This window comes from Ambystoma mexicanum, chromosome 2p, assembly GCF_040938575.1.
Source record: "Ambystoma mexicanum isolate Mex_15411 chromosome 2p, UKY_AmexF1_1, whole genome shotgun sequence".
In the NCBI taxonomy this organism is placed as follows: Eukaryota; Metazoa; Chordata; class Amphibia; order Caudata; family Ambystomatidae; genus Ambystoma; species Ambystoma mexicanum.
The window spans coordinates 1,178,632,597-1,178,647,942 of NC_090923.1; the positions used below are offsets into that span (position 1 = coordinate 1,178,632,597).

The 15,346-nt window shown below is 48.5% G+C and overlaps 1 protein-coding gene across 1 annotated transcript in view; it reads left to right on the top strand.

Annotated features, from left to right (window-relative positions):
- LOC138567865 (deoxyribonuclease-1-like) overlaps positions 1–13,451 on the top strand; it is a 230,589-nt gene extending 217,138 nt beyond the window's left edge. Inside the window, exon 10 of the mRNA XM_069646357.1 lies at positions 12,891–13,451. Coding sequence (XP_069502458.1) covers positions 12,891–13,099 — 209 coding nt within the window. The 3' untranslated portion in view covers positions 13,100–13,451. The remainder of the gene's footprint in view (positions 1–12,890) is intronic.
- The last annotated feature ends 1,895 nt before the right edge of the window (positions 13,452–15,346 follow it).

Genomic DNA, 15,346 nt, shown 5'->3' on the forward strand with positions numbered 1-15,346 from the left:
TGGATGGTATTAAGGTGACCTTTGGAACTTGATGCAATAACCATGGGTGATGGTCTTGAGCATCCACTGGTCTGATGTGATCCCCTCCCACGCATGATTGAATGATGACAACCGTCCCCCTACTGGGGAGGCATGGGAGAGGACCAGGACTGGTGAGTCATTTTGATGAAGAGGTCAGGGAGCCTGTTGGGGTGGAGTTACTGCCTCTACCCTTGTCTCTGCGCTGTCCCCTTTGCTGATATTGGCTGTTGTCAGCTGAACCTTGTACGGAGGACCACGGGGAACCTCTTGCGCCATATTGCCCATGTGGAGATCGGGAGAAGGACTGATCTCGAAAGGAACAGCAAGAGTTTTCACCTCCCCGCTTTTGGAAAGGCTTGGCTCTAATCTGGCTGAGGGATTTCAGCATCTCATGTTCTTTTTTAGCTGTTGCCAAGGCGTCATCCACGGCCTCACCAAACAAGTGAGACTCTTCTATGGCCTTATTTATCAAGGAGGGGTGAGTCTCCGGCTTGAAACCTGAATTTGTTTGCCAGGCGCGTCTCATGAGGAGAGTTCCCTATGCCAGAGTGAGTCCTGCCATTTCAGCAGCGTCTAGTGGGTTCTAGAGAATGTTATGAGTCAGCTGTCTACCCTGAGAGACGACCGCTAGCGGGCTTGAACACATGCGTTCAGAGACCTCGTGGAGGCCTTCTTGAAGCAGGCCCCAAATGCATGTTGCTGCAACTAGCGAGAAGGGTGGTTTTATTGCAACTAGCGAGAATGGTGGTATTATTGCAACTAGCGAGAAGGGTGGTATTATTGCAACTAGCGAGAATGGTGGTATTATTGCAACTAGCGAGAAGGGTGGTATTATTCGCAATTCTGGTAGCATAGGCTTCAGATGTGGTAATACATCTGCCAAGGGTATAGAGTTTCTTGCAGTCCTTATCAGGGGGAGCCACTGCCGTAGACAGTGGCACCCCAGCCCTTTTTCTGGTGGTTGTAACAACCAGAGAGCCTGGTGTGGCATGACCTCAAATGTACATAGGGTCAGATGGAGAGGGACAAAATAGTTTCTCAACCTTAGGGTTGACAGTCCTTGTAAGGGAAGGAGACAATAAGGAGGGAGCAAGGCGTTTCTTAATGGAGTTCAGCAGAGGAATAGCTTGTGGGAGGTTTTTCTTTAAGAATGTCCTCAACAAAATCAGAGAACTGAGCCACCTCCTGCGTGAGGATCTGAAAGTGGTGTGCGGCCCTCTTTAGGATGGCATTAAATACCATTTGGGTATCTATTGCCTCTGTTGAGGTGAGGAAGGCGGGTCCAGACAGATAATGTCTGGGTCTGGGGTAGGAGTGGGTGAGAGCCAAGGACCTTCATCTGCTGGTTGATCCTGTCCCCAGTCTTGGCACTGGTCAGTTGTGTCCTCATGACTAAAAGGATCTTCATATGTCTCTTCTGGCTCAGAATACTCAAATACTTCCTGCTGATGAGTTTGTGTCTGAATTGGGAGCTTCTGCAGCTTTGGTAGAATGTGGCAGGAGTCCTCCTCCCTAGGTCTCTTGGGAGTAATGTATCTTTCTGAGAAACCTATGAATTGTGAAAATGTATCCATATAATGTTCAAACCTCTGCCTAGTCCACAGGGATGAAGCAGTGGGGTCTGGAGGTGGGAAAAGCTCTTCAGAGGGGGGATTTACGCGTTAAAGCCCTAGAGAGGGGCTGGGGGATTTCAGAGTACTCCTCTCGATGAGAGGGTGTGCTTTTGGGCCGTTCTACTGCTGAAAGAATAGCTGCGAGACTCTTGCTTAAATTTGGCAGCTGTATGATAGATTTCGATGTGCCTGTAGGCATTGTGGTGGTTGCAGTTTGTCAAAGCCTTAGGAGCTGACGTGCTCTTGGACGGCGTGACAACACTCATCTGCTTTTTATGGGAACGCCCTTATGAGTAGAATGCCCAGTTGCATGCCGAGAAGACGGTTGCGGGGAGGGCGCCGCACTGTCGAAGTCTTCAGCGGCCTGTTGGCGTTTGGTGCTTCTTCAACGTATCCATTGAGGAGGCTCTGGGGGTTGTGTGCTTTTCCTTGGGTGGTGCATGTGTGCCCCTGCCACTGGGGTGTGAACTACCCATAACAGTACCGGTGGTCTGTCTGTCGGGCTGGGGACGGGCATCTGAGAGCCAGAGGGTTTTGCCTAAAGGTCTATGGCCTCCAGGTTGGAACCATGGCTGCCATTAAAGTCCTCGTCATACGAGGCGATGGCGCCAAAGTGGGAACAACTTTCAGCCTGCATTGCGTAGGCCGCCCAACGTTTTGTCCGCCTATCTTTTAACGTCTTAGGATGAAAGAGTTTGCAGGACTTCCAGGAATGCTTGTCGTGGTTGCGAAGGGTGTCTTTCCAAAGATACTTTCCGTTGCACAACAGACAACATTTAAATGGAGTCCTCTCCATAACAGAGGTGAAAGGCAGCCAGATCAGAAAGTGTAAGACAGGGGAAAAGGAAATCCATTCTCAGAAACAATCAACCCAAGGTCCCACTCTTCCCTACTGCAAGGGCCTGGCCGGAGGTCCGAGGCCACGCGGCCGACCGACATCGATCGATGCACCGGTCACCGAAGCAGTGGATGTCTTCGGCGTAGGCGTCCACGAAGCAGTTGTCCGAAGAGTAGTCAAAGACTATATGACCTTCGGTCGTGGGACAACGAAAGAACTATTTTGCAATATCAACTCTTACAAGCTCTGCATAAGGCGACTAACTATTTGGGCGGAAACAAACCTCGACGCGTGAGGGATTTTGTGTACACTAAATGTCACGTCAGAGACAGCGCCACAGTCATGCCCATGTCAACGTCCCTTTTCGATCCTCGAAAGAAAGATGCAAAACTCCACGATTACCACTAGATGTCAGACTAAATGCACAGCATGTGATTCTAAGCAGATTAACAAGCTTCAGAAAAAAGGTTATTTTACTCACCTGTGAATTGGTTGTGCTTCTTGCCCAAAAGTAATGCCGTTGGCGCCACTTTACTATTCCTATAAGGAAATAAATGTATGCATGCCCCAATTGAGTCTTGCGTTCCCCTGAGTTAGCCAGTCTAGAATAAGTCTACCATAGGTTATACTTACCTTTAAGTTGCTGATAGATTTTTTTTTAAAGTATATGGGTTTTACTTACATTGAGTTAGCTGTGTGCTATCCTAAAGTAAGTTTAAGAGTTATTGCTTACCTGTCTGTGTTCCACTGATCTGAAAAGCAACTGTAAAAGTATATTACACCATTAGGTTTTAACTGCCTGGAATAGCTGAGTGCCATTCCTAAAAAAGTGTTCTGTAGGTCGAGCTGTCCTGGGTCTGCCTGGTGCATCATAATGGAGTGTAAATTTCTTGCTTAACTTAGTCTATGTTCCACTGAGCTGAAAAGCAACTGTAATTGAATATTACACCAAAAGGTCTTACTCACCGAGTATAACATATCATAAAAGTAGTTATTGGTATATTCTGTTCCTTGAATCTGTGTTCCACTATCCAGTATCCTGGTAACAGGGTTGGTTGATTATGTGATTTCCTTGCTGAGTGTCACTGCATAACTGACAGGGTCTACTACCCTTGACTTACTGTAAAAAGTAACTTGTGGTTTTACTGAATAGGTGTGGCCTATACTGAATGTGTATGAAAGGGTTTGACTTCCCTAGAATTACTGTTAGGTATTCTGAAGGTGTATGCTTTGATCTGTGTACCTTCAAGCATCGTGTTGTATTTTTATATTGTGTTTATGAATCTATAACCAGTACTTACCCCAAGACCTAATTTGCCCTACTTGTATTTATAATTAACCTTTATCTTTTTATAATTCTTCTGGTTGTAAGTGTTTCTATTGAATCCTTGGTATACTACAGATTGTGTACTTTCCTACATCCCTCTCTCCCTCCTAAGATAAGCCTAGCTCCTCTGTCTACGCTACCATATACTGAAGTGGTACAGCCTTATACTAAGATTGGCGTCTTGTACTGTCTCAGTTGAATGGTTTTACTAAGCCCTTAGTTGGACTTCAGAAAAACTGTCTTAAAACTGATGTGGGTCTTCAGAGATCAGTAGCCAGGCAAAGCTCCACCGGGACCGCAGTAAGAGTTGGCCGCAAGGCCTCTTCAGGATGCTACCACAGATCTTCCTTCCGCACGGGTACTCAGGATACCTGGCGCCTCTTCAGATCTGCTGGAATTATTGCAGGACACCTCTTATCCCAACGACAGGTGAGTGATCACTCAGCCCTCCAATGGAAAGATGGCTCCCAAGCATGCACACCAGCAGTGATCCAATCGGGGACCACTGTGAGTCTGACTCATGTATGCACTCTAAACGCACTGGTACCAATATGTAGATTGGGACCAGACAGTCCCCAACCCGCCTCCTGGGACCCCACACACATGGTATGTAATTGCCTGCGAAAAGCAAGGCTCTACCGGGCAAGTGCATGACCATAAAAGGAAATTCCTGAAGGCAAACAGACAAGATGGCCAAGGGAGAAACGAAAAACCCTGCGGCATGGCCATGCTGGGACACTAGCCACCATTTGTATCCAAACCTGGCAAGGCTAAAGAAAATGACAGTAACACGTATATAAAAAAGTAACTGCTGCCACCAGTGTGTCCCCAGGCACATGTCAAAGTAACCAAAAATCCCGCTGAGTGTCATCAAGGGTCACACAAGAATAATGTAACATTTAAATATATGAAGCATGCCTTTGTCAAACATTGATACACAAACAGGTAACCTTTTTAACCATTACCTTTTGGTATGAGTCTTTGGGCCTCATTACGAGTTGCCCGGTAAAACCGGGTTCATTACCGGCATGCCGGAATGAGCGTGTCCGTGCACGTATGAACCCGCTAATTGCGGGTCATCACGAGTGTGCGAGCATGCGCGTTTCCCCCATGCCGGTAGTGGCAATACCGCCATTCCGGTAAAGGGCCTACAAGCCCCCTATACCGGCATCGCGGGGCCCGCCCATTGCGCTACCGCCTCACACTAACTCGTAAATACCGGCACGGTAATACCGTCATGTTATTACCATGTTCGCAAAAAACAAACTCGGAAATTACGTCATTGCGCAGGAACGGGAAATGGGCCGGCGGCCATCTTTAAAAACACAATCCATTGCCATCCTCCATTACTACCACTACACCCGTGTTGTTGAGTGCCAAAACACAACCAGGATGTCAAAGGCCATCGGAAAAAGCTCACAAAGGAAGAGGAAGCAGCGCTTTTCAGATGCAGAATTGACAATGCTAGCGGACACCCTACAACAGCATGCTGACATAATCCGAAGCACGGACCTGAAGCATGCGGCCCAAACGCGTAAAAACAGGTGTGGCAGGAGGTTGCGCAGAGGGTAACAGCAGTGGGGTGCACCCCAAGGAGTGTCCGGGATTGCAGAAAGCGCTGGGACGACCTCCGCCTCCGTGTCTGGAAGATCATTGCGTAGAAGCGGAGGGCCGCAATGGCGACAGGCGGTGGCACACACTCCCCTGTTAAGCTCACCACATGGGAGGAGATTGCAAGTGGATTCATCGATCCAGAATCCATAGAGGGGATCGGAGAGCAGGAGTTCAGGGTAGCTACCACAACAGAGGAAGGTGAGTGAACCATCACATCCACCAACAACAAAACATGATGTGACACAAGTGAGGTGGGAGTCCGATTAGGCAAGGCAATTCCTTTACCCAAGGCAACATCAACTCACCAACAGAATACTGATTGCCACCCCCTGCACCACATGCATGCTGCGTGAAATATGTAAACCCAACAGAGGTGCAACATGACCCATCCATGCCCATGTCCGCCCCCCCCACCTAGACAATCCATTGCCACCAGCCATGCAATTATTGCCAACATGTCCCCTCAGTACACCAAATGCCACACAACAGAAATGAAATCATGCCTGAATGTATCAAGATATTACACTGCAACAAATCACAGCTGCCATTTGGCAATCTCACTGATGACCTGCATCTCTTCCATCCCCCAGGCACCGATGAGGGAGGTGGAACCCAGGACAGGGGGGCAAGCACATCCAGTGCACACAAGGGGACCAGGGCCACCACAACCCCCTCCTCTGAAAAATTGCCTGCGACCACTCCCAGTGTGCCACACAAGGCATCATCTCTGCAGGGTGCACCTGCTGCGATAGTGCCAGCTGTACCACCGGCCACCACGGACGTCGTGTCCACAGAGGTGGTCGAAGAGGCCGAAGAATCTTTGGGATTGCCCAGCCCAACACCCATTGGCACCCCCTCCCCCCCTGTGGAGACAGAGAGCCTGGATGACCCATGTCTCCATGACTCCGACCTAGGAGATTCGGACATCGGCATTTTCGCGGACGACAGTGCCCAGGATGAGGGCCCCACGCAGGTGCCTGCCACCACCCAGCCTTCCACCACCCTGCCTTCCACCACCCTGCCTTCAACCACCCTGCCTTCCACCACCCCACCAGCCACCGGTAAACCTGCGACAGAAACCACCTTTGAGGTCCGTCTTGCAAGGGTGGAGGCCCGCCAAGACGAGATGCTGCAGATTATGCGGCAACAGGTCGTTGCCGGTAATGAGGCTATGAAGGCCATAACCACGGCCATTGCTGCAAATACAGCTGCCATGGAGGCGTCCACGTCTGCATTCAGGCAGTGCATGGGGTCACTGACCGAGGCCCTACTAGCCAACATCAGGCAAGTGCAGCAACCACACTATGGGTCTGCAAGGGGATTGACAATTGACACATCCACAACGTCAACACCTTCCAACTCTGTTCAATCTAGCCCTGTGCGCTTAACGCGCAGGAGCGCACGGCGCATGGCCATGGAACCCCCAGACCCTAAAGTCGCCAAAAAGTGACTTTCTGAAAATTGGAAAAAATGTGAGGAGTAACATTGGTGAAGGCAACACTGTTTGTTGCGCACATGGGGACATTTGGGATCTGTGGGGTGGGTGAGGGAGTTTGTTTTGGGATTGTGGGAGGGGGGAGAACAATCCCTGGCTGGACATTGTAATTTTTGGTGTGCATCCATTTAATGTGTTACGGTTTTCAGTATCCAAATTACAACATTCCCTTTGTGCATGTTCACATTGGCCCAGTGTCTGACTGACAAAAGTCATTCATGGTCCCTGTGTCTTAAAAGTATTTGTCAATTAGTGCTTGGCGTACAGCATGGCCGTCCCGTGCATCACATACTGGCAGGGGGGCTCCTTTGCCTCCATCTCCACCCCCTTCATCCTCACCTGGGCCATGCATGTCAATGTCAGGTGGCAGTGGTACATTCCTTCGGACGCACATGTTGTGCAGCATGACACAGGCCATGGTGATCTTTGCCACCTTCTCAGGCCTATACAGGAGTGCCCCACCAGACCTGCTCAGGCAGCGGAACCGCACCTTCAACAGGCCAAAGGTCTGCTCAATCACAACACGGGTTCGAGTGTGCACACGATTGTACTCCTCTTCATGGCTGTTCTGCGGGTTCCGCACAGGGGTAAGTAGCCACGGCCTCAAGGGATATCCTCCATCACCTGCAAGCAGATACAAATAGGTGTGTGTCAATCTGAACTGACACCTTCAGGGAGCACGGTCATGGCAGCAGCTATTAGGTGTGAGCATGCACATGTCCCTGTACGTGTACCAAATAGTCACCTATATGGAATGTATACTGTAAAGAGGTGTGGAACACTGGATGGGGTTGAATAGATGATGCAGGGTGTAAGCATGCATGCTGAGGCAGATGTGCTGTGGCAGTGTGACAATGTTTAGCCTCCAATTCATGCAGTATACTCTTTGCTATGCATGGTCACACTGGCTGCATTGGCACAGTTGCCATCCTGTTCAGTCATGCATTGGTGGCCTGCTTGTGCCTCTTAGTTGTCATCCATTTGCATCATTTGTGATATGTGGCCCAGTGATGTGTCATTTTCAGTTTGGCTGTGTCAGGTGAGGAGTGTTTAGCTCTGCATTCATTCTACACTCACTGGCTATTGCCACCCAGGTGTACTATCCCCCCCTTTCCCACCCAGGTGTACTACCCCCTCCTTTCCCACCCAGGTGTACTATCCCCTGCCCCTTTCCCACCCAGGTGTACTATCCCCCCCTTCTGCATCCGCACACATGAGTACCCCACAGCATGGCCATGGGCCTGTTGTGCAACTCACCGAGCAGCCAGGCACGTGGTCCAGCATGTCGCTCCATGTGACGGGGTAGCGTGGAGTTGCGCAGTACCATAGCATCATGTGTGGATCCAGGAAATCGGGCGCAGCAATGAGTGATGATCTTGCTGGAGTCACATACCATTTGCACATTGATGGAGTGGTATTGCTTGCGATTGCGGTACACCGCCTCTGTGGCATGGGGCACTACCAATTCCACATGGGTTCAGTCGATGGCACCGACACAATTGGGCATGCCTGCCAGTGCATGGAAGCCTACTTTGGTTTAGGCTATCTCCTGGGCAGTCCGTGGTAGGGATATGTGGGTGCTTGCGTGCTTCAGGAGGGCATCCAGCACTTGGTTCAGCATGCGTGAGAATAGTGGTTGTTAAATGCCATGCAGCTGGCCCACTGTGTGTTGGTAGGTGCCTGTGGCCAGGAAGTGTAGCACAGACACCACCTTCAGTAGTGGGGGGATGGCAGTGCGTATTTGTATGTGGCTGGCAATGTCGTTCTGTATCATGTCCACTATGGTGGTGATGGTGTCACGGTCCAACCGGTACAGGGTGTGGATCTGCTCAGGGGTTAGGTTGAATGGGCTGGGTCTGGTGCGAGGGATTGGTGGCTGCCTATGAGGTGCTGGTGGTTGCGCTGGTGGTAATTGCTGGGCCTGTCTCACCCTCCTTCTCCTCCTGCGTCTCCTCTGTGCTGCCTGTTCTTGCTGCTGTTGTTGTTGTTGTTGTTGTTGTTGTTGCTGTTGCTGTAGTTGTAGCAGTATAGGCATGTCCTCCTGCGCCATGATTGCAAATGCTAGTGGTAGAATTTTGGTGTAGGAAGGGGTGTGGGTGTGCTCCTTTTGTACTGGCCCACTCTGCATTGCCTACACCTGTGGGGGGGGGGGTTGTGGTGTGTGGGTGTGCACCTTTTGTACTGGCCCACTCTGCATTGCCTACACCTGTGGGGGGGGGGTTGTGGTGTGTGGGTGTGCTCCTTTTGTACTGGCCCACTCTGCATTGCCTACACCTGTGGGGGGGGGGTTGTGGTGTGTGGGTGTGCTCCTTTTGTACTGGCCCATTCTGCATTGCCTACACCTGGGGGGTTGTGGTGTGTGGGTGTGCTCAGTTCATACTGGCGCAGCCTCCTTTCACTCCACCTGGGGGGATTGTGTGCACCTGTGGCAGCTGCCTTGTATCTTGGTTGCTGTTTGCGGGTGGTCCGCGATGCCTGTTTTTCCGGCATCATGCAGCCCGTTGTTACTGTGTTCGCGATGCCGGTATTTGCATGTTTGCGTGGGTTGTGATTACCCCCTATTACCGGCATGCCGGTATTGACTACCTGAAGAGGCGCGTGTACGCACCTATGCCGCTATTAGCGGCACCGTAAATAACGGTGCCGTTCATACCGGGTTTGCGGGTCAGAATGCTACAGAACGTTAAATGATGCCGGTATTTACATACCGGCATCATTTTTCCCTTACCGGCATGACTCGTAATGAGGCCCTTTAAGTCTTGAAAAGTACATTTTCAAAATCCACAGGATATTTTTTGCCTTCTGCGGACTTGCATTCTAGTATTTGTAGTCTTGTATTCAAGGTCTGGGGAATAATGACACAATTGTACAATTTTTGCCTTGAATATTTCTATAAGGATTTATATATTTGTGTGAGTACTTTACTATGGTTGTGTACTTTTCAAGTTACCTTTTATAAAAACCGTATTGTTGAAAGGCAAACATGGGGGTGAAAGTGGAAAGGATGAGAGGGCAAGTGAGTCATGAACATTTTCCCAGGATATGGCGGTAGAGGTTACAATCTTGGAGACTGGAGGGGTTATTTTCTTTGGTTCTGGCCCTGTTCTGAATTTCAGGGCACAAGTCGAGGATACATATGCGTAGACAACATCTGTCCACCTTTTTCAGAGGGCGGACGCAACCTTTGCGTGGTGTTTTGAATCCATCATTAAAAAATGTTTTGCTTGTTCAAGTATTCAGCTACTAAGATTTCACCCCAGGTTTCCATGTTGCCAGTGCAGATGCATACCAACAAGACCACATAAAAGTGTAATTAAAGCACACGTCTCCTGTTTGGTGTTTGTTTTCCTTGGAATATTTCATAATAATGTATTGGGTTTAAAAGGTGGGCACCCTTTATATTTTGCCAGCATATTTATTGCAAATTCTTCTCTCTGGGTTTATTTTCCAGGTTGATTACTTATTGGTAATCTTCATTACACCTATCCATACTCTTCTTCATCCCAGTACTTGTCTATGAGGCAACATGCTTCATACACAAGGCACGTTGAGGGACATGGAGGTAATGCCTAGTTTAGTTACCTGTAATTTTCATTACTCCTAGACCCATTCTTCCTTGTCCCAGTACTTACCCATCTGGCAAGGTGCCTCGTAAGGAAGCACTGTGTTGAGGAAGAGGGATGTGCAGGTAATTCTAGTTTTAGGAGCTGATTTTGGACACTGGGGTAGGGGTGGGAGGGAGAGGGGATGTGTGGGGGGGATGGGGTTGGGCAGGGGTTTTGCGGTAAATCATAATGTCACCCATGTCCAGGGTAAGCAGGCATGATATGTGTAATTAGTGGCTTGATAGGCATTTTGGTGCAGCCAGTCTAGCCAGTTCTTACTTTGGCTTGGCTTTTTTTTTTACTTGGGCATCTCTGATAAAGCAGTCCTGCTAAGTGTAATTACCTGGCTAGAATGGCATTTGGGTGCTGCCAGTCTAGGTATGTCTTAATGTGGCATGGCATGTTTTCCTGTAATATATTAATTACATGCCTAAACTGGTCTACGTTGTCCCGCAAGTTGAACATGTTTTCATTGTGGCATGGCATTTTTTTATTGCAAAGCATTACATTAATTAAAATATTAATATCCCTGTGCACTGTTGGTGACTTGTATGTATTGGATTTTTGGATTGGTGTTACCCTCAGCATAGCTCACAGGGGCCCCCCAAATGTTGTGCTGCACCACTGGTAATAACACTTATCATGATTGCTTTATCAAAGATTCTCAATACAAAATGTCATGCCACAGTAAGAAATGGCTAGACTGGCCGCATTAAAAAGTCATTCTAGTCACATAATAACATTTATCATGCTTGCTTTATCATAGATGCCCAATAAAAAAATGCCATGCGTTGCCTCTGGGCCTCCCAGTGCCTTGCAGCCACACATTGTGATTATATGTGCATGCAAGGTGCTTTGGGGCCCAAGGAGCAGGCATGGTATGTTTTACTAGGCATCTATCATAGATGGGCAGTACAAAAAAATACCATGCCTGGCCCCTGGGCCTTCCTAGCACCTCACACGAAAATCTTATTTTAGCTGATGCACAAGCCACCTCCTGCCAAAATCAGCTCTATGTTCCAGTACAAACGTACACGCGCACACATTCAAACAACCTTCACACGCAGCATGCACTCGCTCATTCCCATGCACACCCATCATCAAACACTCACTCATTACACACATACATACATGCATACACATTTAAATTAACATACCTTCTGCCCCAGTACTGATGTTTCCTCCCAGCGCTCCAGCTCTCACGTAACATGAACAGGAACCGGGAAGCAAAGAGAGCTTCCTGGATTGTGCAAATGTGCGCAAGGCCCATAGTGCGAATGACAAAGTGGTCCATTCAATTTGTATGTGCGAGGAGGCACAAGAGTCCTCGCACATACCAACATGCAGGTCCTCAGCCAGCATCCCCAATGGGTCATGAAAGGTTGGGGAAGCAAAATGCCCCCGGCTGTGCATGGCTCATTGGATATGCAAGGCTGGGGAACAGAATGCTCATAACGAAAAACTTGGTGGAGTGGGCAAAGGAGCCAATAAGGGAGGAGGCAATTGCACCGCTATGCCCCCCTCTTAAAGTCCTGCTTGCGTGCCTTCTGAAGGCTGCTCCTGTATTCCCTCTCTTATGCGTGAGGGTTGAGGTTCAAAGACGCCACCAAGGGATGGCCATGGCCACCCTTAAAAAAACGCTGGTCCTGCCTAGCTATGTTAAATGTTAAATGTATTATATTTATACTGCGCACCGTCACCAACGGAGTTGACCCCAGGCGCTCTGGCGGATCTGTATACGAGAAGGCGGGATGGGTTAGTAAGGTGAAGAGGGAGTAGGATAGTGAAAGGAGTGGTGTTGTGTTGCAGCTTCAACTCGGTATACACCGGATTCTGAGCTTTGGTGCAAGTATCGGATAGATGTTAGTCCTCGTGTGCTGTTGGCGCAGCTTATCTGTTGTTGTGGTGAAGTGCGTGCGGGTTGTTGTGTGAGAGATGGTTGTGTGAGTTTTTTGAGTCAGATAAGTATGCCCAGATTTTGAGACTTTTGGTTAGTGGGTTATATGACATTTAACATGCCAACATTCACAATTCCGTCCAAGTGCGGCACCCGCCAGCCCCGACAATACCACCCAGACGCGACTGTGGCCAGTGTCCACAATTCCATCCAAGTGTGGGAAATATTAAATGTTAAATGTTAAGGGTATTGGTACCGCGCCCCCTCACCAACTGAGAGAGAGTGGTGGTGTTCGGTTGGCAGCTTCATCTCAGTATACACCGTGCAACGAGCTTTGGTGCGAGTGTTTGATCACACCTCTCGGGGTCTGAGGCCTCAACTTGTCAGATGTTCCAAACTCATACATTGCAAGACAATTTATTTCGTTAGTTTTCAATTTTCGTCTCACACGTGTTATCCATTGTATCCCCATTTCCTTAGGCAACTACGCTGGTGAACGGTTTCCGACCGGCCCCACCCTCGGCATCAATGGCGGACTCTCAACCAATGGCGAGTGCAGCTGCTCAGGCGTCGACTTCAACTCATGTCAGGGGCGCTGTGGCGCCAACTCTCGCACCTTCCCCTGCAACTGCAACGCCTCATGTGGCGACTCCGGCCGTTGCTGCGCGGACTACAAGGTGCACTGCTAGCCGGGCCCCGGCTCAGGCCTCGGGGTTAGCCCCTGCTGGAACCTGAGAGCCCCCATGAGAGGGCAGGAACTCGGAAAGACCAACATGGCTTTGTCGGCAGAGTCAGGATCAGCCAAGCATGATGTGACTGTCAGCCCTACTGGCCTTTTAGAAGCCACTGCCCCGCATTGATTCTCAGCGGTTCAAGTGTGGGTTACACCCGCAGGTCTGCAAACCTCCGCTCCCACCAGAGGCTCACCTCCTAGCTTTACCATAACAAGCACATTCCTGCCTAGTTATGACCAATTAGGTCATAGATGTGGAACCAAAAATGTTTTAATTGATACGGTGAAAATAAAATATATATATATTTTTTTGAGTCCAATTTCTGTATGGTGAAACAAAAGACTGGAGAATATATTTGTTAATTGAAACCAGCTTCTGGCTCTCCTTGGGCGGTGTTGGGTTTGTTCCTGGGGCCAGCAGCAGAGCGGATTTATTCTTGGGGAGTGGGGGCCATCGTGGCTGTTCAGGAGTATTCCTGTTCAAAGCAGCCAGTGTCTGAGAGCCTCCGGCTCTACAGACGCAGGGTATCAGAGTCTGTTCCTCATTTACTTAATTGCAGGCACAGCTATTAGTGTTTGTAACTCACTCGCCTCACTACAGGCACAGGGTATCAGAGTTTGCACCTCACCTCACGGTAACCATTAAGTATCAGAGTCACTCTCCTCTGGTATCGGAATGTTCACCTCACTCCAGGCACAGGGTATCCACGTTTGAATCTGACCTCACTAATGTCTCCAAGTATGGGAGTCACTCACGGATGGTGTCCCAGTTTGCACTTCACTCACCTCAGTGCAAGCACAGGGAGTCAGAGTGTGTACCTCACCTCACTGCAGCTACTAAGTCTGAGAGTCAGTCAACACTGATATCAGAATGCCTACCTCACCTCTCTGCAGACACATTGGACCAGAATTGCACCTTACCTCGCTACATACACAGAGTAGTAGATTTGCACCGTACTCACCTTACTGAAGACACAGTGCACCAGAGTGTGGACCTCACCTCAATACAGATACAAAACCTCCGCATACCCACCGAACAAATCTAGCTTCTCTCAATGACTTCATGGCAGTCCCCCAGAGCTCACATCTCTCTTCGTGTGTCCTCAATTCCCCATGTTGGATTTCACTGTACCCTATCTCAAGTAACGGCACGCAGTTGTTCTCTTAGAGGTTTCTGGTCCCAAGGCCAGCAAGCCCACTAGTAGTAGAAGGAGCCTCCTTTTTGTCTCAAGTTAATTTTTGACAGGTGGACACGCCCCCTGTTTTCCGGTCCTAGAGCGCCCTTTTTTTGATGTGCTTTGATATAAACTTAATATAAATTTGATATAAAAATGATATAAACATTTTTTTATATTGATTTTATATCAAATGTATATATGTTTTCTATTATATATTAGTTTTGATATAAGTGAATAAACAATTGATATAAAATGGTATCTGGTCATTGTATCAAATCCATAGCATCGATAGACCAATTCATCTAAAAAATAGCATTAAAAAAATGCATTGAATGCATGTTTTTGGAAGGTAAAGCGTTTATTTTAATGGGTTTTAAAGGATAAAAAAAAGGGGGTATGGGGGGGACCCCCACTTTAAAAAAAGTACATTAAAAACAAATGCATTCAATGCACTTTTTTCGATGCATTTTTTTAGATGGCTTGGTCTGTCGATGCTATGGATGTCGATGGAATGACTAGGAACCTATACAATCTATATAAAGAAGGGAGCAGCACGATGTTGCTCGGTCGAGTGCCAAGAGCGAAGTGAGCTCTGAAGACGGGGACTTTGAATCTAGGGTTTTGCAGAGTGACGCGTTGCTGACGTCACAGAGGGGTTCCGCCCTGGGGTAATAGGAAGCAGATATACATTTTATATCAAATTGATGAGACCCCCCAACATTTTTGATAGCAATATTATTGAACCCCAATATTTTGTATATACTTAAATATTTGAAGAATCCCAAAAGGTTTGATATGAATTTTGATCTAAAGGGCCGGCTCTAAGGCTATGATGGTGTGGGAGGAGGGTCATACCACCCAGATATATAGTCTTTGTGGTAAGCCTGGGAAATACGGGCGCTCTCTCAGCTTTCCAGGGTCTATTCAGGAAACAACAATTATGAGCAGCTACAGTTGTGACAGACGGATGCCGGTAAGGAGTACTTAAATAAGCTGCTACAGAGTCTACTAAAGCAACATGAGGT